Source organism: Oncorhynchus mykiss, chromosome 24 (assembly GCF_013265735.2).
Source record: "Oncorhynchus mykiss isolate Arlee chromosome 24, USDA_OmykA_1.1, whole genome shotgun sequence".
Lineage (NCBI taxonomy): Eukaryota > Metazoa > Chordata > Actinopteri > Salmoniformes > Salmonidae > Oncorhynchus > Oncorhynchus mykiss.
Genome location: NC_048588.1, coordinates 3243394 through 3270082, shown reverse-complemented (window position 1 = coordinate 3270082; position 26689 = coordinate 3243394). Strand labels below are relative to the sequence as shown.

Below are 26689 nucleotides of genomic sequence, written 5' to 3'. Positions count from 1 at the left end.
GACTGGGGCGAAGGTTCACCTTCCAACAAGACAACGACCCTAAGCACACAGAGTGGCTTCGGGACAAGTCTCTGAATGTCCTTGAGCTTTGCTTGCTTCAACAAAGTAGGCTACTGAGTGAAGGGTCTGAATAGCTGTGTAAATGTGATATTTCATCCCCCCCATTTTAAATAAACCTGTTTTTGCTTTGTCATTATGAGGTATTGTGTGTAGATTGATGAGGGGAGAAAAACGATGTAATCAATTTTAGAATAAGGCTGTAACATAACAAAATGTGGAAAAAGTCAAGGGGTCTGAATACTTTACGAATATGTCACAGAGATTCAATATGTCTCACACACACACAGGTTGTTTTTAGCACCAGAGAAGGTGGCGAGAGGAGAGGTTAGACGTTGACTTTGTTATGTCACACATTCTCATTTGCGTTCAACCACATTTGCAGAACATAAAGTCAGTAACGTGTCAGTAAGATCTATCGATGGTTTGAGGAGGTGGAGGATTGTTGTATGGCCACACAGGACATTTCAACTTCCTCAATCAGACGCAAGTGTTTGGGTGTGTAATGTTAACCTTTTAGCTTTCACCTCTACTATAAAAAGGTTATCTCTGGAATGAGGAGGTATGACTCTTAGCTCAGTGCAATGGTATGTAGGCCTATTTGTGTGAACACTCACGTCTGCTTTCCTATGACTAATCCGTATATTAGGAAAAAGCTCTTCTGCATGAATTCATGGGAATTTTTCGTGTTTCAAAATCCCAAAGTTTATTTCTGGGCAAGTATGCAAATTCTTCTGAAGCTGCTGAGCTAGTTTTAAAGTGAATTCAGACCAAAACACGTGGACATATACAGTAGGCCCATAGAAATAAAACCATTTAATGAGTGTGTATACTTTAGTCAAGTATGAAATGCACTATATAGTAAAGTAGGAAATGTGTATAGATTTACCTCTAGTAATACTCATCAGTGTGTAACTAACTGTGTGCATACGGTAAGTTAACTTTTGGTTGCGAGCCCAGCGTGGAGTTTCCCTGTGGCTTTATGAAACGCTATTTCCAGTGTTGGTGAACAGTGAAAAGCACAGTGTGAGGTACACCTGCTCAGACTGGGCCTTATTGAGCGTATTAAACAAATGTATGTCGTCATATCGTTCACCATGGACCTGTGAAGAGAGATCCATTCAGGTTTGTGCCGTTTAGCAGATAACAATTTGTGCCTCTCTAGTGAAACATTTGCTGCCATACAGTAAGTAGCCTTTCACTGGGTTGCGTTCAGTAGGCATAAAAAAAAACGGATCAAACCCCTAAACTTCTCCTGTAAGAACATATGAATTTTTTTTTATTGTTTGTACCTAAATATCAAAACCTGGGTGAAAGCTTGAACTGGATTTTAGTGGCCTTATAACTTCCCATAATGCTCCTCTGACTCAGCAAAAACTCTGAACACAAGGGATTAAACTATTATGTTTTAATGAATACATCCAAATAGAAATGCTTCCAAATAAAGTTTCAGCGGCACTACACACAAGGTGTATGGGAGAATGAGTCATCGTTGATGCAGTGACTCACAGGTGGTGTAATCTCATCAGGCAAAAAGCCTTATCCAATGGCATTGGAGGACAAAGTGAAACGCCTCATCAGAGCTCTTCCCCAGAAACTGATGGGCTAACAAAAGAGCACATCTGCTTTTACATGAGATAAAACACCAGTTACATACAACACAAACCATATATTTCTGTGTTGTACACTTATTGTCAAGTCAGGGCCCATGTACAAGAAGACTGTGTTGTGTTGGTGAGGTTAGGGGAAGTCACGTAGTTTTTGGAGTAAATGTGAGTGAGGCTTTTAGGAATGTGAGTGGGCTGGACTATGACCTGGCAACAAAAGCGGTGGCAGCTAAAAATAGGATGGCATTAAAAGCGGCAGTGCCTGAACACAAAGACGAACCCAGGAAGACAGACACTCGTCTGGCTCCCCGTTCTCCCACAGCCTTTGCCTCTTTCCCTCTGTCTTTCATTCAGTCCCTCTCTCTTTTTCTCTCTCCTTTATCATTGGCCAGTTAGGTTTTTACAAAATTAATAAAGCTATCATGTAATTAATATTAAATAGCCCATATGGCCAACAACAAAACCCACTTGATGTGACCAGAGTTTAAGATGAAGACTTGGAATCATTTTATTTTTTGAAATACTAATGACAAAAATCTAAACACTACAGTGTGAAGGGTGGAGTCTGGCATACAGTGTACAATGAAGCTGTGAATCTGAACATACACAGAACATAATCTGAACATGTTTAACACTAGGAACAGATGGACAGCGCATTGGACTATGGTCGTTTCTACTGTACATGGAGATTGGTTATTACAATGAACAGAGTCAACAGGTGAGCCAGAGGTTAAAACTAATGTCAACATTCAAAAACTACAGATACCAGTCAAAAGAAAGGAACTTTTGACGATACAACTTTGACTATACAACAAAGAATATATCACATATGGAAAGTGAAAAATAAAACAGCATTTGTGGTTGGTCCCTTTTTATTTAACAATTTCTCCACAGAGGGTTAGTTTTCAGGTTGTCTTGCGCCAACAATTAAATGCTTAGGGCTCGATTCAATCTGTAGTGCTGAAGATCCTTGCTACAGTGCGATGTAAATGTAACGGCAATGATGCCGCATTCGCAGAGACTGCATTCCTGGTAAATGGTGCATGTGTCGGCTCAATTGGAAATGACCTTGAAATTTCAATCGCGCTATAGCGCTGAACATCCGCGATACGGATTGAATCGAGCCCTTTTGTTGTGCTTTCCTTCAGTTGAACCCTCAAAATCAGGGATCTCCTGCAGGTCCTGGTGGAAGTCTGCCTCAGTCACAATATATACACAGTAAGGACGGAGCCTGACAAGGAAAACTGACAGGGCAGACAAGGGTTGAGTTTGTGTGTTTGTTTTGTATTTGGTCACCACGGGTAGTAATGACAATGGGTAGGTAGGAATCGTTCTTAACACCCATGGTTAGCCTAGTGGAAGGGCAACTCGCCTCCACCAGTATCACTCTGGTCCCCCGGAGGAGCTAAAGCTACATGTCTTCCGTGAGTGCTGTGCTGATCGCAGCTATTAGCCTTAGGCTAACGTTAGCAGCATGGCAGCACAGTACACTCCGAGACTTGGGTCCGGGCAGACATTTTGAAACGTATCCTTTTAGGGTCTGGTAGTGGTTGTGTGTGGGAAGGGGGGGGACAGGGGTCTGGATTATAGCCTCAGCCAGCGAGGCCTTTGGGGGCAAGGGGTAACCACAACGTTAAGGTACAAGGTGCTACTGCTATTACCTGTGTGTGTTCAAACTCTCATACTGTACTTTATTTGGGTGAGATGACTGTCACAGGGCAGAGTTAAAGTCCTAACAGAGTTAGGACTTTACACACCCTACACTTCTGGTTTGAGGAGCAACACAACAAAAGCCCCTTAATGTTCAGGGGCTACATTCGCGCCACATTCAGTCTTAAGGGGTTACGTTTTGTCCTCATAGGTCCCCCTCTGTCTTTACCTGGACCAAATCACACCCCTCGTTATCACACTGGCCCTGGTCCTGAGGGGCGGAGCCGCGGAGTAACATTGGGAGGAGGTCCATCGGAGAGGCCTGATTCTCGTTGACCAGCTGGTTGAACTGCAGGTCGTTATAGTAGCCCAAGTCCTGCCCAGACCCACCCTGGTTGAAGTTAAAGTTCATGTCCATGACGCCTGTGGTGAAGTTGGAGTTGAGCTCCTGGCCAAAGCCAAGGAGGGCAGGGTCACTGAACAGAATTCGAGAGAGCATACTGATGTCGTCTGGGCTCATGTCCTCATTGAAGAAGTTGTCCTCCTGGAGGTCATTGTAGTGGATCTCCCCCATGGTGGAGGCCCCAGTCTGGGCAGGAGGATGCAACTCTTCTGGGACCAGCTGGCTCTCTGCTGGGGGGAAGGTGAACGGCTCGAATGGCTGAGAGGTGGAGGCTCCTGCTGCAGCCACATTTTGAACTGTGGGCGATAGAAAGGACTTACAGTGTATTCGGAAAGTATTCAGACCACTTGACTTTTTCCACATTTTGTTACGTTTACAGTCCTAATCTAAAATGGATGCAATTATATTTTTTCCTCATCAATCTACAGACAATAACCCATAATGTCAAAGCAAAAACCGTTTTTTAGAATCTTTTGAAAATGTATAAAATAATGAAATATTACATAAGCATTCAGACCCTTTACTCAGTACTTTGTTAAAGCACCTTTGGCAGCGATTACATCCTTGAGTCTTCTTGGGTATGACGCTACAAGCTTGGCACACCTGTTTTTGCGGAGTTTCTCCCATTGTTCTCTGCAGATCCTCTCAAGCTCTGTCAGGTTGGATGGGGAGCGTCGCTGCAAAGCTATCAGGTCTCTCCAGAGATGTATGATCGGGCTCAAGTCCAGGCTCTGGCTGGGACCCTCAAGGACATTCAGAGAATTGTCCCAAAGTCACTCCTGTGTTGTCTTCAAATCAAATTTTATTTGGCTCTGTGCTTAGAGTTGTTGTCCTGTTGGAAGGTGAACCTTCGCCCCAGTCTGAGGTCCTGAGCACTCTGGAGCAGGTTTTCATCAAGGAGCTCTCTATACTTTGCTCCGCTCATCTTTCCCTCGATCCTGAATAGTCTCCCAGTCTCTGCCACTGAAAAACATCCCCACAGCATAATGCTGCCACCACCATGCTTCCAGATGTGACACTTGGCATTCAGGCCAAAGGGTTCGATCTTGGTTTCACCAGACCAGAGAATCTTGTTTCTCATGGTCTGAGAGTCCTTTAGGTGGCTTTTGGCAAACTCCAAGCGGGCTGTCATGTGCCTTTTACTGAGGAGTGGCTTCCATCTGGCCACTCTACCAGGCCTGATTGGTGGAGTGCTGCAGAGATGGCTGTCCTTCTGGAAGGTTCTCCCATCTCCACAGAGGAACTCTGGCGCTCCGTCAGAGTGACCATCGGTTTCTTATTCACCTCCCTGACCAAGGCCCTTCTCTCCCGATTGCTCAGTGGCCGTGTGGCCAGCTCCAGGAAGTCTTGATATTTGCATATTTCTTCCATTTACGAATGATGGAGGCCATTTTGTTCTTGGGGACTTTCAATGCGGCAGACATTTTTTGGTACCCTTCACCCAGATCGTGTCTCGGAGCTCTATGGACAATTCCTTCGACCTTATGTCATGGTTTTTGCTCTGACATGCACTGTCAACTGTGGGACCTTATATAGACAGGTGTGTGCTTTTCCAAAGCATGTCCAATCAATTGAATTTACCACAGGTAGACTCCAATCAAGTTGTAGAATCATCTCAAAGATGATCAATGGAAACAGGGTGCACCTGAGCTCAATTTCGAGTCTCATAGCAAAGGGTCTTAATACTTATGTAAGTAAATAAGGTATTTCTGTTTTTTATTTGTAATACATTTGCTAAACTTTCTAAAAACCTGTTTTCGCTTTGTCATTATGGGGTATTGTGTGTAAATTGATGAGAAAAACAACAACAATTGAAGGCTGTAATGTAACAAAATGTGGAAAAAGTCAAGGGCTCTGAATACTTCCCGAATGCACTGAATATAAGAACACCTTATTGACACTCAGATGTACAGTCATTTGTTTCGGAGATGGTCCTGTGTAAGCAGCTGTTATTGGTCTCGCTTTCATTTTCTTTTTTTACTTTCTGTCCTGCAATAGGTGCAGAAGTTTAAGCTGGAAAGAGAAAGAGCCCGAGGCCAATCCTCACCTGCCACACAGGACCTCTCTGTGAAGCCGATGTCCGACTTTATCTTCCTCTTCCGCTTCACTTCATATGGATCTGAACACGGCATCAAAACAGAAAAAAAAGATCTTTCATCCCTCTGTTTGAATAGCTCTTATCTCTATAATGTTATATTATTGCACAATACATAACATGTTATATAACACAGCATTATGATATCATATATATATATCATTCATAAGTTGTATCAACCTGTGTTGTCGGGCTGGTAGGTAAACGTGACGGGGTCACTGTCCATGTGGTCCGAGAGACGACGCAGGAGGACATTTACTTCCACTTCCTCCCCCACGTCCTGTTCCTGGTAGGACGGGGTCTTGAACACGATAGCGATCTGCCGGTGGACGTCCGTCTGGGCAAACTCCGCCTTGGCCTCCCAAGACCCCCTCTTGAAGATTATCTCTATGTCGTCTGAGTGGGAAACACACACACACACACACCAATCAGCTTGTATAGTCCTGCAGGCTGTATGACTTCAACCGTGTATTTCCAGAGAGGTGTCATTACACATCATGTGCCACTTCCATCGAGTTGTTTAAAAACAGGATTTTGCCTTCGCCCTTTAATTTGCTAGATATCAGCGCGCTCAACACAGTGTTTCTATGTTACAACTTGGGAGTCTGGCTCGATCTCACCTTTCTGGACTTTATCGCAGAGCATGTAGATCTCAGTCTTGCCGGTGCATGGCCCTTTAACAATGTTCAGACGGTTGATCTTCAACTCAGATGTGGTGGTCGCCTCTGTAAACACACACACACACACACACTGAGCACCTGCTAGATGGTTCAGGAAGGAAGTACATTTACATAGCTGTGGTGTGACGGTACTGGTTCGTATCACGTTTGAAGACGATTGTAAAAGCAGTCATGCGCAGGTGTCCGTGTCAGGAGGACGTTTGGGGGGGGGGGGGTGGGGGGGGGTGATCTTACTCTTGTCATAGACGGGGTTGGACACTATGGGGTTCAGGAAGTCCTTATTTCCATCCTCCCACTCCAGCTCACACTGGAAACACAGCCGCACCACGTTCATGTCCATGTCCTCGATGCTTTTAGAGTGGCCCGCTGTGGGAGGACAGAGGAGAGGATATTACCCTACGGCTAATGAAAATACAACTTTCTTGTACAATGATATTGGGTTTATGTAATTGGGTAAGTTCTGCGTGTGCTTGCGATGTGCTTTGTGTGCGCGTGTCAGGGCTCTGCTCACTTTTAAAAGGGTCGATCTTCTGATTCCGTCTCTTCTCTAGAGAGGCATCCAGCTCCTTCCGCCTGACACACTGGATGCCCAGGTTAGCGAAACTGCATGATGCACACAGAACATGGTCGGTTACCAACCATTAAAAACAGACATGTTTACACTAACCTAGTGCACTTTCCTGGCAAAGCACTCCCAAAGAGGTGAAGAATGAACGAGAAAGAAATAGGATATGGGCCTCTGGTGGACAAAGGGAGAAAATGCACTTGTCAAGAAAAGAGAGCGATGAATAGAGGAGAGAAAGAGAGGGGCACCTGTGACGTCGGTTGCTGTGAGGGTTTAAGCAGATGACACAGATTCCGGTACCGTCAGCACAGTCTTTACCCACAAGGCAGTGGGGATGTGGGCGGTACGGGTAGTCTTTGGTCACCAGGGAAACAGTGACCATCACTTTTTTTATGTTCTGAATGGGACCCTGGAGCTGAAAGAGGGAGGAGAGGGGAAAGAGGGAGGAGAGGGGAAAGAGTGTGAAGACGAGAAAGAAACGGGGAGAGAAAGCGGGGGAGAGGGACAAAGAAAGAGGGCGGGGGAGAGATATGCATCAATCAAACCGTCTTTCTTCCTCCAACGCAAGTGAGAGCATGATTAAAACTGAATAAATGTGCAGTGATTAACCAAAAACTCTCCCTTTCAACTGTCAAACTTCACACTTGTCTGGTAGTGTTAATCTTAGAGGGATGTGGTCTGAATTGTAGTATGTGGGTGCGAATCAACAGTGTTTAAAGGGGGGGGGGGGTAATCCCCTTAGTTTGAACCACACAAAGATGTGGATTTGTGGGGTACTTTCTATTTCAGTTACATGTAATTCCTCCCCCTTCCCCTCTGCCCCTGCTCCTTACACTAGCAAGGCTCTACATGTTGAGGGCAGCCAAACCAACAAGGGGGGAAACACCTTTATTCTGGGATAGATGGTACATTCCGTTAACCCCCTTCCACTTCCCACACAAACATACAAATCCAGTGCAAGTTAGGGATGACATTGGGAACACAATTTGCAGTAAACAAATATAAGGACTAGGTTCTATATTAATGAGACGTTAAACCAAGTGGTCACGATGAAAGATGTCCCTTATCACAAGAGTAAGGGCATTAACTGCGACTTCGCTAAGTTGTCTTAAATGAAAGTGTTTCCAATCAACTTCAAATAAATACAAACTACAATATGGATCTATTGGGTACCTCTATAGCAGGCAGGGTCTTGGTGGAGTCTCCACTGGAGGCCCCTAGGATGCTCCCGGCCGAGCGGCCCTCACACTCATAACGGAATCTCATGCCTCTCTCTTTGGGCTGCTCCACCACAGCCAGGGTGGGCCTCTCCAGGATCTGCTCCAGCAGATCTGTGTCTGTCTGGGCCTGTCGAGAGGGACTATCTGGCCCCCTGGAAGTCCCTGAACCAGAGGACCCCCGTCCTCGTCCGTTTGAGCCCGAGTGAGAGACCCCACGAGTGGGGTGAGGTGCTGCCATATCTCTGGTGCTAGAGGGGTGCTGGGGCTGAGGGAAGAAGCAGGGCGGCTGCAGAGAGACATTGTTTAAAGTCAGTGGCCATGTTTAAAAATCCATGTAAAGAACACAGCAGACAACAAACAGTTAACTTTGCATCCAAAACATCATCATGACGGTACTGAGAGTGAAATGGTGAGAGCGTTTTCAAAGATAACCTGCATTGTTATTGTTTATCTACATACTCCCTCTCAGTACACCACTTTCTATGTCCTCATTTGACACATTCTGTTGCCATGCCCCCCTTTCAACCGTTAAACTAGAGAGCACCCCTTCCGTTTTTGGTTAAACCCTCTATACTTCCGTCTCCCTTCCACCCTCTCAGGCTGCTGAGATGCATGACTGTTCTCCATCCTTCATGCCTCCATCTCTCTAGCTCTGTCCGTCTGCCCATTTCTCCTAGGTTCTCTTACACGTCAAAATGGTATACTTATATACATTTTTTTTAATTTTTTTAAACGGCCTGTGGTCATTACAGACAGACACAATCTCTCTCACACACACTTTGCCCTTCACTCTCCAAGTTCAACCACATACCTTCTAATTGACAGCCCGTTTGAAGAATCCCTAGAGACCAGCAACAGGAAAAACTACTCACCAAAAGCAAACCGGAAACAAAGAAAAAAAGCTGACCGACTTAAGGGATCGCCTTCTCCCTTTGTTATTACAAGCTGCCCTTACAACTCAAGTCTGTCTAAACAAACCGCCAGAAGTTGAGCAAGTATGGGCAAAAAGAGGTGCGTGTGAGATCATTGTGCTCCACCGCAAAGTAGCGTCTACAGGCGGAGTATGTGTGCGAGTGTGTAAGAGTAATAGTGTTGGCATGCCTTAGAGCCTCTACACAAAAGCAACTAGGATCGAGCCGGGAGGCGCATGTTCAGGAAACAGGAAGTTGACATAATCTACAGCAGATGGACCAATTAGAAAAGCAGAAAAGCCTCCGAATGTGAACTTCCACCCTGAAAGGGTTGGGTCCAGGAAGGAAGGGAACTCAAAACGAAAGTAGGAATCAGATGACACTCTTTCTCTCCTTTTTCTGCCACCTCCCCCACGAGATGCCACAACATGCAGAAGACGGGGGTGTGTCAACTCAGCTCACAGTCTCTCTCAAGGCACTGCTTTGACTCACAGACGTACACAGACCACAATTGTCTCACTGTGAGTTCCAGACTATTGGAGAACAGCAACCCAAGGCATGACAACAAGGTAATCAAGGCCGCCTTAGAAGTCAAAGCACCAGTGAATTGAGTCACCATGCTTATCCATGGAAACTGTGAGTAGTTGAGTTTCACTTATCCCTGAGGTGTGTCTGTCGGCCTTGGTTCCTACAACTAGCCCACGAGGAAGCGATAGCACACTTCCCAGATAAGACTAGACCTTAGCTGTTTTCTTGACTTTATATCCCAGCTATTACAACAAACTGAGATACCAAGCCCTGACAGTGTGAACTGATGCGACCACAAAGAGTACCTGAGTGTCTGCAGAAACAAATCAAATCACTAACTAACCACCACACAACAACTACAAGTTTTGAGCTGGTGTGTAGGCCATCTGTGGACCCCAGGAAGAGTAGCTGCTGCTTTTTCGACAGCTAATGGGGAACCTAATGAAATGTCAAATACCAAAAAGTCAACCCCTCCATTTTTCTGTTGAACTCTATGAATCAATGGCCTAACAAAGACTATCTCCTGTGTAGAAATGTATAATTTATTAAATATATTTTTGTATTAGATCCCGAAAGGCCTGGTACTCACCCTGGAGGTCGTGCCCCTTGGCACCAGTACTGGGGGCGTCGAGGAGGGTGTCTGCCTGGGCATGGCCCTGTGGTTCTGGGCCTGGGGGTCAGAGTCTACGGGGGGATAAGGAGGTCTGGGGAGGCAGAAACGAGACTGGGCCTGACAGGGAAACTCTCGGTCTGCAGAGATCACCTCCTGAATGATGTCTAAAAAGAGTAGAGGGAGTGGGATGAGGGAGACTGCAAACACGCTGATGGGGGGGCCTGCAAACATTGAGCTGGTGGGTTGGCCATCTGAGTGTGATCCACGTCTGTATGTGTACAGTACCAGCTACATCAAACCATGAGCATGATGCACAGGCCTAGGAGGCCTTTTTTTTTTTTAAACAAGTAACTATACATTAATAACAAATAGCCTACTCACCCAAGTCATTTGCTGTTGTACAAAGCGGGAGAGAAAAAAAGTGAGTTAACTAATTAATGATTACTTTGTGACAGGCAAGACTATATACATGTATGACAGTGATTGTAATAGTGTAAGTATAACAGGTATGTATTGCAATGTAATAGTATAGGTTTAACAGGTAGCCTAAGACTAGTGTCTAAGACTAACGTCTCTGAAGTGGGTGTTGACCCTTCTACTCAACTGTCAGTCACGCTGGGGAAGACAGAATGACAACACAAACTGTCAAATGAATAGCATGGGCAGTGTGTGCCGTTTGAATAGCATGGGAGTGTGTGCAGTTTGAATAGCAAGGCCGTGTGTGCCGTTTACACTATAGGATCTCTTGTCTAGGCCCCTGCAGTCTGTCCACTCTTTGACACAGACCCGTGACAATGCGTTTACACTACAAGTAGATAAATTATTTATGAAAATTATACTACTGTTCGTGCGAATGTGAATGACTTGGGACAACACACATCAGACACCGTTGATGCATAACTCAGATTCCGTTTATTTAAAAGAAAAGACACTTACTTGCAGTGCAGTTTTGAACACTCATGTTTCTCATGGCACGTGACGACGTTTGTCCTGGAGCTGAAAACCTTGTTCGAGTATTAAAAAAAAAAAAACAGACACAAACACAATTCCGCCCTATTTCCCCTGACCGATCATTTCGTGGCCATGGTAGGCTACTGCAATCAAATATTGTCCTCTCTTCGCTCTTGTACTTCGATATGGTTCAATTGGCCTTTCGTTGTTAAAAAGCATACAAATTCTACATCTCCTGCATGCGATGAGCTAGTGCATATGTTATGGCTAAAATGAGTCGCCTCACAAGCGCCCTGTTCGAGTGTGCGTTTAGTTCCGCACTTGTTGGATGGATTTGACTGGCTGTTCGGTTGGGTGGAAATCCCCTTACATCACTGCTTGGGAAACCCCCAGAGGCAGTGTTGTGCCGGCAGTAGCCATGTAGAAACTTCAGATGACGGCTCATACCATCAACTATATTTTGCAAACTACTGTTTTATAATAGCCGCAAAGTGCAATGACCCGAATGTGAATATCCTGATATAAAAAAGAAGACCCTTCCTCATGTCCGGTTTTTACGCACAATGGGATCGATTATTGTACTTTAAAAATATAGCTACTTGCACTAAGTATATTTCAGAAAATAGAATAGTATATTTCATTGTTTAATGCAAAATAGAGTGGGATATTTATAATAGAATGAGGAAGGATACTGGTAGTGCACAAACATGCAATTTCTCATGGTGGTGCATCCCGGTGTGATTCAAACGATATGCCAACTAATCCAATTAATTAATATATCCTTTATGTCAGAGATGAGCAATTTTGACAGTGGTGAGGGCCACAAAAAAATCCGAACTCATCATGATGGACCGCAGTTGCTCGCAGGTCTGCATACCCACATCAATACCCACACCTCCAAACAGCGCCGGCCCTGGCGTTTTGGGGGGCATAAGTGGAAATATGTTCGTGTAAGAGTGACTAACCAAATCAATGGGGGTGTCATGGCAAAAAGTGTCCCTCCAAATCACAATGGGGTTCGATCAACTATTAGCGTTCGTTGCTATATCAACCTAATGCATCGAATTTGGAGATCATTACCGCGACAATTTCCCCTGTTTTAAACGAGGTTTGTTGAGCTAATATGACGAAAACATTACTTCCAAGTGTTTTTGGGTACCTTGTTAACATTTCAAGAACATGACATCCATGTCTTAAACTTTGCTACGTTTCGGAAATAGAGAAAATGTGTGATCTGTTTGACACATTAATGTTACTTACCTTACAGATCACAAAGTCAGCTAATTTCCACTTCATTCATATGAAAATGCGTTTGATTCATACACTGGCTTGTCTGGCTGGCATGTTTTTAATTTGACCTGTCGTTCCCTTATCTTCACTGAAATAATATTACTTTCAGTAGTTCTCTTATGATACTTATGATACTCGCATAGCTCATTAGTACACCCTTGTGGTTGAATATATGCATCTATTGTAGGTTCTAGGACACAATAATGAATCATGTTGAACTAACGAATACCGTAAAGGGATACCTTACAATTTACACAATGAACACCTTGTGCAACAGCTGTGAAAACAACAGCTGTGAAAACCAACCTTCGATTCTGTGGGGTGATTCTGCAACTTCGGGCACTTTGGCCCTACAAGATTTCAGAATTGTTTTTTATTGAAACACCATTTTTACCTGTATTATAATTGTGTTTGATTTGTCTAGAAATAATATCTGATAATGGCTGCGATCGTACTATTCAGGAATGTATATATTATATTAAAACAGCTATAAACAAATGTCATTTACATATAAAGAATAAAAACAAATTTCAAAAAATAAATCCCCAAAATTGACCCTGAGGACATAGAAGCTCCGTAGTTGCAGAGTCACCCAGGTACACTCACATGACAATCATAGACTGAACTACTGAATTATTGTGTGGACTAGAGAGGTGGGTGCTGTGTGGTTCTGCCTGTCTCTCAAGAGGGACTCAAAGAGGGAGACTGCAAAGTCCAGGCACTGCTGTTCTCTTTGTTCTGAGTGTTTGCAGTGCTAGTGTTTTTAGTTCATCTGTGTATGTAATCAAACACAAGGCACATGTGAGAACATTTGATGGATTAGTGCAGTGTTATAAATGGGAGATATTTACTTTTCAACAGTTGTTTAATGTATAGCCTACCTCAAGCTCCAACTCAGAGCACAGAATCAGACTGATCAGAACTCACTGGCTCTGGTGGATGGGATACCTCCTGTGTGTCTCAGACAGTTGATGGTCCTAAATTAATTTGGAGAGGTGAATTGAAGAGGTACACTTGTTATAAGCTAAGCATAACTACCATTTCTTGCTTTCTCATGTCACCCAAAGCTTATTATCACGTTTCAGGTAAAAACCCAGATGCAGACAATGTCAAATTAACAACAGTTTATTTATCCAACAGGGGCAGGCAAAAGACAGGTCAAGGGCAGGCAGGAGTCAGTAATCCAGATAGGTGGGGAAAAGGTATAAGGCCCAGGGCAGGCAGAAAAGGTAAAAACCGGGAAAACTAGAAAAAAGGAACAGCCGAGAGACAGGAACAGAGGGAAACAGCTGGTAGGCTTGACCAAACAAAACGAACTGGCAACAGACAAACAGAGAACACAGGTATAAATACACAGGGGATAATGGGGAAGATTGGCGACACCTGGAGGGGGGTGGAGACAATCACAAAACAGGTGAAACAACACACACTCCTAAAAATCTTTTTAGATTAAAAGACTATAAGAGCACAATATAGAATTTAGGAACAGCATTAGCTAGGCCAACCAAATTTGTATTTATTGATTGACTTCGCTAGATAGAGGTGCACACACAACCCCAGACTTGACACAGGATACTTAACACAGGACAAGTAAAATTATACAATCTCAGCCTTTGCCACTCATGCTGTACAAATGTAACAACTTTCCATCTTGGTAAAGTTCCCGTTGTTGGATGTCCATTGTCTCTTGTAGGAACTCCTCTGCCTGCAACAGCAATTAGATTGCTGGCCAACTCTTTATCAATCAAATGACCGCTTGCCCACCGAAGGCTCCGCAACATGGTCTAACAATGACAACCGTGCGATAGTTTTAACTACATCGCTAGCTGGCTAACGTTACTACGTTTTATTGATTCCATAACTAGATTATAGACGAGTGACGTTAGCTAGCTATCTTGAGTTCAGTTTACTGTCAATGGCAGATCTAGCTAGCTAACGCCGTTGGTAGCGTTACATTATCTAACCGTGACCAACCCCTTTCGGTACACATTTGCGTAACCACTACATTCAAACGAGGTTGCAATGAAAACGTCTGTGTTGACATCAAAATCTAGAGTGTGAACTACATTTCTAATCAAGCGTTGATTGACATGGTAATGGCTCAATAGTATTGGAGAAAGTTGCAAAAACGTTAAATTGTGATGCGTCATGACGTAACGTACAGCACGCATAAAGCAACTCATTCTGTGTCTTTACAGCCTCTCTCCACCAGGTGTAGCGCTTCTCTCACCGTTTAAAAACAACACAGGGACAGGGTAAGGGGGATATCAAGTCCTTTTTCGTTTTCGTCATCACTACAAGTCATCATGATTTGAAAAAGCCGCTGTTTACTTCTGAAGATAACTTTAGCGGCGCCCTAAAATTCCCGATTCAAATTCGACACAAACCTTCCAATAGGTATAGGTAATGACACATTATAGAAACTCTTTATAGTGTTTTATTTACATTTTAGAGCTGAAGGTCGTCATTGATTTTGTTGGAAAGGGGGGAAAGTGTGCTTTACAATGGTATTGATATTACAGTTGATCTGGAAATACTACGTTTTTGGGGGCGCTAAAATAAGGTCAATTGTACTGACCAGCGATGTAGATTCCAAGAACACAGGATGAAATGTTACTATCCTTTGTGCAAGCACTTCCAATAGTTAATGAACAGTGAGCCTGGTGAAATTCGGGGAGCGCATCGTCAGCAGTGTACCTTTGGTTCCTAGGGTGTTTCGGCCTACACTATTCACACTATTCACCCTCCCCAAAGGCGGCCAGCGACAGGCTGATCAATCCTACGCTTGCGTCCCATTCCCAATTAGTCATAGGAGTTGCCTTGTTGTTGATAGAGTCAAGCATTGTTCACCGCATACTTCCTGGCCCTCTCACTTCGGGGCCCAGCTGGGGTCTTTCCTCTTCATCCAGAGCCACTGACTGCTGCCTTCTGCCGCCTCCGACACAGCTTTGATTGCCGAACGCTGGCTCTGGCCCTTAATTCCCAGGTCTCTAAGCAGTCTGGTTGTAGATGTTGCCACAAAACCTCTGCAAATACAAATAGCTACTTGTTTTTGCTTCTCAACACCGACGTTAGATAGCTAGCTAACATTAAGTCAACGTTAACGTTACTGTGGATGGTTGAAGTCCATCTCTTCTGTCCGTGAGCAGCAGCCTGGTGCAATCAGAGATGGTAGATTTACAATTTTCGATTAATTGAGCTGCCATTGTTAACTAGCTAGCTAATTTGACCTCAGAAGAACAGAAAGTTGAGTGAACGTCTTTCATCGGTACCTGAGAATTGGGCGCAGTCCAAACGAACTTTATGCAAATGAAAATCTATGACTCATAGCATACGTATAGGTGAATCGTTGTGACATGATATACGAGTGAGAGTGTAATCAATGTGTAATAACTACGTTTAAAAAAATAACTATAGCTACTGAAACAGATTATGTCGTTTTACTGTGTTTTTGAGGAAGAACATTGTTTGAATCCATGAATTAGCTAGCTTTTTTACGACCAGCACTGTCCGGAGTAGTGATGGGCATTCCGGCTCTTTTCAGTGAGCCGGCTCGTTCGGTTCAACTCACCAGCTCTTTTGGCTCTCAAACGGCTCTTTAAAAAAAACATGTTTTGTATTTTTTCAAGTCAAACAGTTTGCGATAATTTTTGCTATGATTGGTGTTAAAACAATTCTAATTAAATTATTAAATTAAATCATACTCTACCTTAATCACAATGCATTTAAAAATGCATTGTTTTGTTATGAAAAAGAATGCTATTAAACATTTCCATTTAAAGTATAACTTTTTAATGTATATAAACAAAGTGCATATCAATCTGACCTTACAAAACGAATACGATCTGAACAGCATAATAGAATATTGCACCATATCAAAGAAAAATAAATAACAATTTGCAAAACTGCAGCATCCCACAAATTGAAATAAATGTTAAAAAGAAGGGTGCTATTACACATGTGCATTTAAAGTATAACTTTTTAAATATATATAAACAAAGGTCATATAAATGTAACAATTCAAAACGAATACAATCTGAACATAATAATAGAATATTGCACCATATCAAAGAAAAATAAGTAACAATGTGCAAAACTGCAGCATCCCACTTAAAACATTAAACTGGTCCCTCTTTTTTTCTCTTGCTTCTTTATTGCCATGTTATATCCAGCAGCACACAGCAATGCTGACCATATTTTGCTTTTATGAGAGGTTTGCATTCAGAAATACAAGCTGAATGCAAAGGGGGCTGATGGGGCTGATGCAGTTTCTTCTCAGTAATTATTTGTCCCGTTTTCGAGAAGACCCTCTCAGAGGGAACGGATGTGGCCACTATGCAGAGTCTCCCTGTCGTGACTTTAGTAGGCCATGGGTAGACAGAGGCCTTGTTCTTACACCAGCTCAGAGGATCTGCAGATCTTTGGAGGAGGGGCTCCTCCAAATAGGATCGGACCTCCATTATGGCATCTGCTGAGGGATTCCTTTGTGCTGCATCCCCAGTTGCTCTCTCGTCAAACAGCATCCAAACAGCTGATCCCTCTTCTTCCTGTTGCCCTGGTGCCTGAGCCAGCTGACTGCTGGGGATGTCCCTCCCTGCTGCTGAGGTTATTCTTTGAAGAGCCTCATCAATCGCTCTGGCATCACTGAAGGCTAACTTCTTAAACCTGGGGTCAAGTGCAGCAGTTTCTGATAGCATGTGATTATATTCCATTCTGTGGAACTTTCTGTCCATTGATGAACATAGGGTGTCCATCAACTCTGTCACATGTCCTGTGGTTACATTTGCTTCTCTCTGGCGGCTGGCTGTGATTTGCTGCAGACCTTTACACAGGAGTATCATTTTTTAGGCTGTCACATAGCTGAAAAGAGAGAACAGTACCTTATTAGTTCAGGTTCATGTTTTGTCCACAGATACTACATTCTCATATACATATATAATAATGGATTAAATAATGTAGAAATAACTGCTTACTGTATCTCTCTCCACTGATCTCCATAGTGACCTGCTCAAAGGGTTCCAGGACTCCTCCACCACCTCTCATTACTCTTGGGTCAGAGCATCAACAGGTGCATTGACAATGGCCAGGGTAGAGATGATGGCATCTTTTGACTCAAGAAACTGCTTCAGCATATAAAATGCTGAACTCCACCTTGTAGTGCAGTCTTGTTTAGGCCTCAGCTCAGGCATTCCCATCTGGTGTTGTGTAGACTTTAGTTTTTCAGGACCTACTGTGCTCCTGTGGAAGTATTCCACAGCTGCTTTCACTTTGTCCACAGTGGGCTTCATCACCGTCAGAGCATCTCTTACGATCAGGTTGATTGTGTGGGCAAGACATGGATGATGTGTCCAGTTGAACATTTATGGCTTTGGTTATGTTAGCTGCATTGTCGTTAACACAACAGACCACTTTTCCATCTACTTGCCATTCTCTGGCCACTCTCAACAGTTCCTCTGCCAATTTCTCTGAGGTGTGTCTGTCGCTGAACTCAAAGCAGTCCAGAAGACAGCTAGACATCGAAAAATCTTCAATGAAGTGACAGGTAACCGACATGTAAGAAGTGGGTACCCTTGATGTCCAGCAGTCAGTGGTAAGGCAAACTGCAGTAGGTTTTTGGACCTCTTCCCATACTGAAGCATGTGTGCTCTCGTACAGTTGTGGAATAAGTGATTTTTGAAAGGGTTTTCCTGCTCTGAATTGTGTACATTGGATTTAGACTATTGCTATAATTTCTAAAACCTCTGTCCTCCACGATCAAAAATGGCGGCAATCATTTTAGCCTGTTCTTAAATGCAAGTAAAACTAAATGCATGCTCTTCAACCGATCGCTGCCCGCCCGTCCAGCATCTGTCACGGTCGTTCTCCTCTTCATCTGAAGAGGAGAGGCGAAAAGGATCTGAGGACCAATACGTGGCGTGGTAAGTGTCCATGGTCAATCTTTAATAAAGAAAGTAGTGAACACTGAAAACTATACAAAACCAGTAAACAAAATAACAACCGTGAAGCTAATCATATGGACTGTGCTGAAACAAGCCATCAACATAGACAATCACCCACAAACAAACAGTGTAACCCAGGCTACCTAAGTATGATTCTCAATCAGAGACAACTAATGACACCTGCCTCTGATTGAGAACCATACTAGGCCGAAAACATAGAAATGCCCCAAAACATAGAAAAACAAACAGACTGCCCACCCAACTCACGCCCTGACCATACTAAATAAATGCAAAACAACGGAAATAAAGGTCAGAACGTGACAGTACCCCCCCCCCCCCCCCCAAAGGTGCGGACTCCGGCCGCAAAACCTTAACCTATAGGGGAGGGTCTGGGTGGGCGTCTGTCCGCGGTGGCGGCTCTGGCGCGGGACGCGGACCCCACTTCACCATTGTCTTAGTCCGCCTTATTGTCCGCCTCCGTGGCTTTCTCACCATGGCCACCCTTCTCAATGACCCCACTGGACAGAGGGGCAGCTCGGGACAGAGGTGGGGCAGCTGCTCGGGACAGAGGTGGGGCAGCTGCTCGGGACAGAGGTGGGGCAGCTGCTCGGGACAGAGGTGGGGCAGCTGCTCGGGGCAGAGGGGCTCCGGCAGCGGCGCCGGACAGGCGGGAGGCTCCGGCAGCGGCGCCGGACAGGCGGGAGGCTCCGGCAGCGGCGCCGGACAGGCGGGAGGCTCCGGCAGCGGCGCCGGACAGGCGGGAGGCTCCGGCAGCGGCGCCGGACAGGCGGGAGGCTCCGGCAGCGGCGCCGGACAGGCGGGAGGCTCCGGACAGGCGGGAGGCTCCGGACAGGCGGGAGGCTCCGGACAGGCGGGAGGCTCCGGACAGGCGGGAGGCTCCGGCAGCGGCGCCGGACAGGCGGGAGGCTCCGGCAGCGGCGCCGGACAGGCGGGAGGCTCCGGCAGCGGCGCCGGACAGGCGGGAGGCTCCGGCAGCGGACAGGCGGGAGGCTCCGGCAGCGGCGCCGGACAGGCGGGAGACTCCGGCAGCGGCGCCGGACAGGCGGGACCACCTGCAGGGAGGAGACAGAGAGACAGCCTGGTGCGTGGGGCTGCCACAGGAACCACCAGGCTGGGGAGCCCTTCAGGAGGCTTGGGGTTAGGAGGAGGCACCTGAAGGACCGGGCTGTGGGGGAGCACTGGAGCTCTGGTGCGCAACCTTGGCACCACTTCCCCAGGCTGGATAACCACTCTAGCCCGGACCCTCCAGAGTGCAGGCACAGGTTGAACCGGGCTGTGGGTAAGCACGGGAGATCTAGTGCTTACTACACGCACCTCTCCCTTAGGCTCCACTCCCACATTCGCCCGGCACGAGCAGAGCGCAGGCAGAGGACGCACTGCACCCTCCCAGCGCCCCGGAGACACAGCACGCAGAGCCGGCGCAGGATACCCTGGACCAAAACTGCGTACCGGCGACCAGACCCGCTGAGCAGGCACCATACGCCCTGGCTCGATGCCTGCACTCGCATGACACTCTCGGGGGGCTGTCCTATAGCGCACTGGGCTATGGACACGTACTGGCGACACCGTGCGCTTAACCGCATAACACGGTGCCTGCCCAGTATCACGCTGCTTATAATAAGCACGAGGAGTGAGCGCAGGTCTGCTACCTGGCTTAGCTCCACCCCTCGTGTGCCCCCCCCCCCAAAAAAAATTTGGGGCTGTCTCTCGTACCTGTCGCACTGCCCTGCTGCCTTCGCCAACCTCATTCTCCTGTAACCTTCCTTGCACTGCTCCATCGAATCCCAGGCGGGCTCCGGCACTCTCCCTGGGTCGATGGCCCATCTGTCTACCTCCTCCCAAGTTGTGTAGTCCTGTGAAGCCGGCCGCTGTTGTTGTTGTTGCTGCTGCTGCTGCTGTCGTCGCTGTTTTCTACCACGCCGCTTGGTCCTTGGTTGGTGGGTGATTCTGTCATGGTCGTTCTCCTCTTCATCTGAAGAGGAGAGGCGAAAAGGATCTGAGGACCAATACGCGGCGTGGTAAGTGTCCATGGTCAATCTTTAATAAAGAAAGTAGTGAACACTGAAAACTATACAAAACCAGTAAACAAAATAACAACCGTGAAGCTAATCATATGGACTGTGCTGAAACAAGCCATCAACATAGACAATCACCCACAAACAAACAGTGTAACCCAGGCTACCTAAGTATGATTCTCAATCAGAGACAACTAATGACACCTGCCTCTGATTGAGAACCATACTAGGCCGAAAACATAGAAATGCCCCAAAACATAGAAAAACAAACATAGACCCAACTCACGCCCTGACCATACTAAATAAATACAAAACAACGGAAATAAAGGTCAGAACGTGACAGCATCACTACTCTGGACGGTTCTGACTTAGGTATATGTATTTGTCCACATATTCTATGTGTCTGGTTAGAATGTAAACTCTCCTTTCAAACTCACATTAAGCATCTCCAATCCAAAATTAAATCTAGAATCTTTAAATCTAGAATATACAGATTTGGTAAAAGATCAAGTCCATATTACAGCAGGAACAGCTCAAATAAGCAAAGAGAAACAACAGTCCATCATTGCTTTAAGACATGAAGGTCAGTCAAATCGGACAATTTCAAGAACTTTCAAAGTTTCTTCAAGTGCAGTCGCAAAAACCATCAAGCGCTATGATGAAACTGGCTCTCATTAGGACCGCTACAGGAAAGGAAAGCCCAGAGTTATCTCTGCTGCAGAGGAAAAGTTCATTAGATTTAATTGCACCTCAGATTGCAGCCCAAATAAATGCTTCACAGAGTTCAAGTAACAGATACATCTCAACATCAACTGTTCAGAGGAGACTGCATGAATCAGGCCTTCATGGTTGAATTGCTGCAAAGAAACCACTACTAAAGGACACCAATAATAAGAAGAATCTTGCTTGGGCCAAGAAACACGAGCAATGGACATTAGACCGGTGGGAATCTGTCCTTTGGTCTGATGAGTCCAAATTTGAGATTTTTAGGTCCAACCGCCGTGTCTTTGTGAGACGCAGAGTACAGTGCCTTGCGAAAGTATTCGGCCCCCTTGAACTTTGCGACCTTTTGCCACATTTCAGGCTTCAAACATAAAGATATAAAACTGTATTTTTTTGTGAAGAATCAACAACAAGTGGGACACAATCATGAAGTGGAACGGCATTTATTGGATATTTCAAATGACATATATATATATATATATATATACCGATTGATTCTTAAAGAATATAATTTGTCTCATGGGTTTAGTTCAACAGTGGTTACATCCATCCCTCAGCTGTTTACCAAAGACAGTCGCAGGGTGTACCTGCAGATTTGTTGCCTGAACATTTGTTTGAACAACAGAGTGCCCCTTTAATGGTGCTATGTTAATAAAAATATTTTCTTAGAGTACCACAGTATGAGTCATTATACCCATAAAAGCTATTTTAAAAACACTTCAAATAAGGGCTGTGTTTTGTGAAGGCTTACCATGGCATCAGTTTTTGATAACTGTCGAATCGAGGAAAAGCTAAGAATTTCTGCATTAACCATCTGTTAACTAAATTTAGTAAGGAATTTATTGGCAAAATATCCTTAAGTTGACAATTCTGTGAACTGTCTTGGACATGTTTTAAATTTACACAATACCTGTTAGCAAAGGTATCGTCTAAAGATGACGTGCAGGAGCTTGCAAGGATTTGTGGTCTTGATGATCTACTTTGATGCTAATTATCATTTTCAAAAGCTGAATAAATAGAACCGAATATATTGATAAATCACCTTGTCCAAGAGAGATTTACACGGTTAATAAAATTTCACGCCCGGATAAGCCTACACAAAACACAGCCCTTATTTTAAGTGTTTCTAAAATCCCCTATGGGAATAATAAATGGTGGAAAAACGATTGGAACCATTTCCCCGTTTGACCGCTAGGTTTTCTGGGTATATGACTCATCCACTGTGGGACTCTATGGCTATTCCCTCCAAATCCATACTGAAGCCATTTCTTCACTGAATGTTAACGCTTCGTTCAATGTGACACTATCATCGTAGGAGTAAACATGTCTGTGAAGTGATTGCACCACGTTGTGAAACATCAGGAAATAAAGCCTACATTTAAGCAAGTATTTGTGTAGGTGTGTGACTTTACCGCGGGTTGCCTTTATGCCAGCGTTTCCCAAACTGGGTCCTGGGCACCCCAAGGGGTGCATGTTTTGTTTTTTGCCCTAGCACTACACAGCGGATTCAAATAATCTAAGCTTGATGATTAGCTATTTGAAACAGCTGGGAAGTGCTATGGAATAAAAATGTGCAGCCCTTGGGGTCCCCAGGACCAAGTTTGGGAAACACTGCTTTATGCTATTCCACATACAGTGAGTGTACAAAACATCACAAACACCTGCTCTTTCCATGATAGACTGGGTGAATCCAGGTGATGTCACTTGTTAAATCCTCTCCAATCGGTAGATGAAGGGGAGGACACAGGTTAAAATATATTTTTTAAGGCATGGATTGTGTTTATGTGCCATTGAGGGTGAATGGGCGAGACAAAAGATTTGAGTGTCTTTGAACGGGGTATGGTAGTAGGTGCCAGCCGAACCGGTTTGAGTGGCAAGAACTGCAACGCTGCTGGGTTTTTCTCACTCAAAGGTTTCCCGTGTGTATCAAGAATGGTCCACCACCCAAAGGACATCCAGCCAACTTGACAACTTTGGAAAGAATTGGAGTCAGCATTGGCCAGCATCCCTGTGGAACGCTTTTGACACCTTGTAGTGTCCATGCACCTACGAATTGAGGCTGTTCTGAGGGTGGGGTTGTTAATGTCTTAGGTGTTCTTAATGTTTTGTAGACTGTGTATGTCAAGGTGGTCCTGCTTGGCGTGTGAATATAGTAAAACAATTTTAAAAATCAAAAGTCCAGGCAAAGACTTGTAAATCAGCTATTGCTAGACATTTTGACATCAGTATTAACATTACAAGCTGAGATTCTGTAGTTTCAGAACATACTAAATAAATTCAAGTGACTGAAAAACAAATCAAGTCATTAATATATTTATATTAATACCTACAAGACTGTTGTTGTTTTGTTTGGAACATCGAACATTTGTTTAAAACTTATTTCGGCTGCAGGGCGCCAAATTCAAAACATCAGAAATCCCATAATTAAAATTCCTCAAACATACAAGTATTTCAGACCATTTTAAAGATACACTTCTTGTTAATCCCACACAGTGTCCGATTTCAAATAGGCTTTACAGCGAAAGCACCACAAACGATTATGTTAGGTCAGAGCCAAGTCACAGAAAAACACAGCCATTTTTCCAGCAAAAGAGAGGAGTCATAAAAATCAGAAATAGAGATAGAATGAATCACTAACTGTTGATATAATTTCATTATTCAAATATGTTTTCATTAATTGAATTCACTTAGTCTATTTTATGAGAATTTGTAAGATTCTTATTTGCATAAAATAGACGCAGACCAGTCTTATCAAAATTAGATAGTAGTATTTATTCTCGGAGCGCGCTGACATGTAACCACGAACAACAGTTTAAATACAAAATATGACGTCATTGGTTCTAGAATGAATCTCCTCCTGTCGACCAAGACAAACGCAGGTTTAAAAGTTGATTCCAACCTACTAGCGCACACACATGACACACAATATAACTGAATTAACTCTTGATCCCTCACCATTATCCATCACCACTTAGCTGACAGTTCCAGTTAACGGAAAACCTAAGAAAAAAAACAATGTCTTTATCTGGACATTACAGTGCTAAGTTGAGTAGGTTCAACCATAGGTTAATTACCCTTTCTGCTTATTTAAAAAAAAAAACACTTCCAATCTTCTCCAACCTGGCTGGAATGGTATTTATTTAATTTAATAACCCCCTGTTTCAGGCTCCACAATCCCTCACTTATGAATTCATATTGTTAATCAGATATAACAAAACAGAGTATAAGTTTACTTAGTGACAGTTCTATTTATAATGGGGATATTGTTTAGTCATTTATTCATACAATTCCTAACACTAACCTTTGATGATCTTCATCAGATGACACTCATAGGACTTCATGTTATACAATACATGTATGTTTTGTTCGATAAAGTTCATATTTCTATCAAAAAATCTCAGTATACGTTGGCGCGTTATGTTCAGTAGTTCCAAAAACATCCGGTGATTTTGCAGAGAGCCACATCAATTTACAGAAATACTCATCATAATTGTTGATGAAAATACAAGTGTTATACATGGAACTTTAGATAAACTTCTCCTTAATGCAACCGCTGTGTCAGATTTCAAAAAAGCTTTAGGGAAAAAGCAAACCATGCAATAATCAGAGTATGGTGCTCAGAGCCCAAACAAGCCAAGAAGATATCCGCCATATTGTGAAGTCAACAGAAGTCAGAAATAACATTATAAATATTCACTTACCTTTGATGATCTTCATCAGAATGCACTCCCAGGAATCCCAGTTCCACAATAAATGTTTGTTTGGTTCGATAATGTCCATCATTTATGTCCAAATAGCTCCTTTTGTTAGCGCGTTTGGTAAACAAATCAAAACTCACGAAGCGCGTTCACTAGGCCGAAAAGTCAAAAAGTTCCGTTACAGTCCGTAGAAACATGTCAATATAATCAATCTTTAGGATGTTTTTAACATAAATCTTCAATAATGTTCCAACCGGAGAATTCCTTTGTCTGTAGAAATGCAATGGAACAGAGCTCGCTCTCACGTGAACGAGCGTGGCCAGCTTGTGGCTCTCTGGCAGACCTCTGACTCATTCCCCTCTCGTTTGGCCCCCCTTCACAGTAGAAGCATCAAACAAGGTTCTAAAGACTGTTGACATCTAGTGGAAGCCTTAGGAAGTGCAATATGACCAATATCCCACTGTATCTTCAATAGGGAATAAGTTGAAAAACGACCAACCTCAGATTTCCCACTTCCTGGTTGGATTTCTTGTCAGGTTTTTGCCTGCAATATGAGTTCTGTTATACTCACAGACATCATTCAAACAGTTTTAGAAACTTCATAGTGTTTTCCATCCAAATATACTAATAATATGCATATGTTAGCAACTGGGACTGAGTAGCAGGCAGTTTACTCTGGGCACCTTATTCATCCAAGCTACTCAATACTTCCCCCAGTAATAAGAAGTTAAAAATGGAGGGTAGTCTGTCTTTCGTGGGTAGCAGGCCCGGCCCTTCCATTAGGCAAGATTAGGCCGTCGCCTATGGCGGCACTTGAATTTGAGGCGACATTTTGACAATTGATTGGCTACTTCACCGCCCGCGGCACCCCGGCCATTAGTTCTTGGCATTGCTGCAGTTCCCACCCTCACCCCATTCCCGCTTCTCCCGAAGTTCACTCCCATTATCCTTGGTAGCTATGGTGATGTGTGTGTTTATATGGGATTATCCAATTGTGAAACATTAAGAAAAATGAATCTGACAAATAAATGATTGTATTTTTTTTAAATGTGTGTGTGACGAAGACGATTATTGATTAAGGCAGTAGCCTAAACTAGTCTGTTAATGTTAGCTAGCTACTACTAGTGGATATAATTTGAGCCAAAAGTAATATATAGAGATTTGAAACAATTTGCTACCATGTGTAAGAGACAATGAGAAAAAAGGCACAATCTCTGGACCAAAGAAATTCACTGGTGAAATGCGTCAGTGTGCAGCAATGTCCATCAGCCGGTGTGGAGAATGACAAGCCTACGAGGACAGGCCATTCATACGACGAGCCCCCGTTCGCTGATTCTAGCAGGGAAGAGGGCAAACCGGAGGAGTCCGAGCCATGCACTTCCACCGATGATGACAGCTCTCTGGCTGGACAAGAACAGGTGGTCGCTCCAGGCAAAGCCACACCTCGGCGAAGACCCTACTATCTTGGACCCAGATTCGTACCCTTATCTATTGTTTGCTTTATATTTTGAAATAAATACAAAAAACGTATCCAGATTATATCAAGCGTTCTATAACAGTGCTTAACTCGGTGATGCCTTATGGTAGAAATAAATTCTAAAATGCCCGTGAAAGACGTGACTCCGATGCATATGGGGATATATTGATCCCTCACTATGACAATCTGAAGCTAATCTGCAGCCTATAATATTTGAGGAGATTGTCTCACCTAGGGCAGCAGAAC

At 44.1% G+C, this 26689-nt stretch overlaps 1 protein-coding gene across 3 annotated transcripts; it reads right to left on the bottom strand.

Moving 5' to 3' along the window:
• Positions 1–2147: 2147 nt before the first annotated feature.
• Positions 2148–11729, bottom strand: LOC110503511 (transcription factor RelB). Of its 3 annotated transcripts, XM_021581853.2 has the most exons (11): positions 11266–11729; positions 10711–10722; positions 10306–10493; positions 8231–8563; positions 7306–7472; positions 7004–7095; positions 6727–6858; positions 6433–6537; positions 5993–6208; positions 5765–5836; positions 2148–4013 (listed from the first exon to the last, which is right to left on the bottom strand). In XM_021581853.2, the coding sequence occupies exons 1-11, from the start codon at positions 11297–11299 to the stop codon at positions 3520–3522; spliced, it is 1845 nt and encodes a 614-aa protein (XP_021437528.1). In that variant the 5' UTR covers positions 11300–11729; the 3' UTR covers positions 2148–3519. The 3 variants fall into 3 exon arrangements, with proteins under 3 accessions (XP_021437528.1, XP_021437529.1, XP_021437530.1); XM_021581854.2 differs by lacking the exons at positions 10306–10493; positions 10711–10722; positions 11266–11729 and adding an exon at positions 9089–10238; XM_021581855.2 differs by lacking the exons at positions 10306–10493; positions 10711–10722; positions 11266–11729 and adding an exon at positions 9150–10238.
• Positions 11730–26689: the final 14960 nt, after the last annotated feature.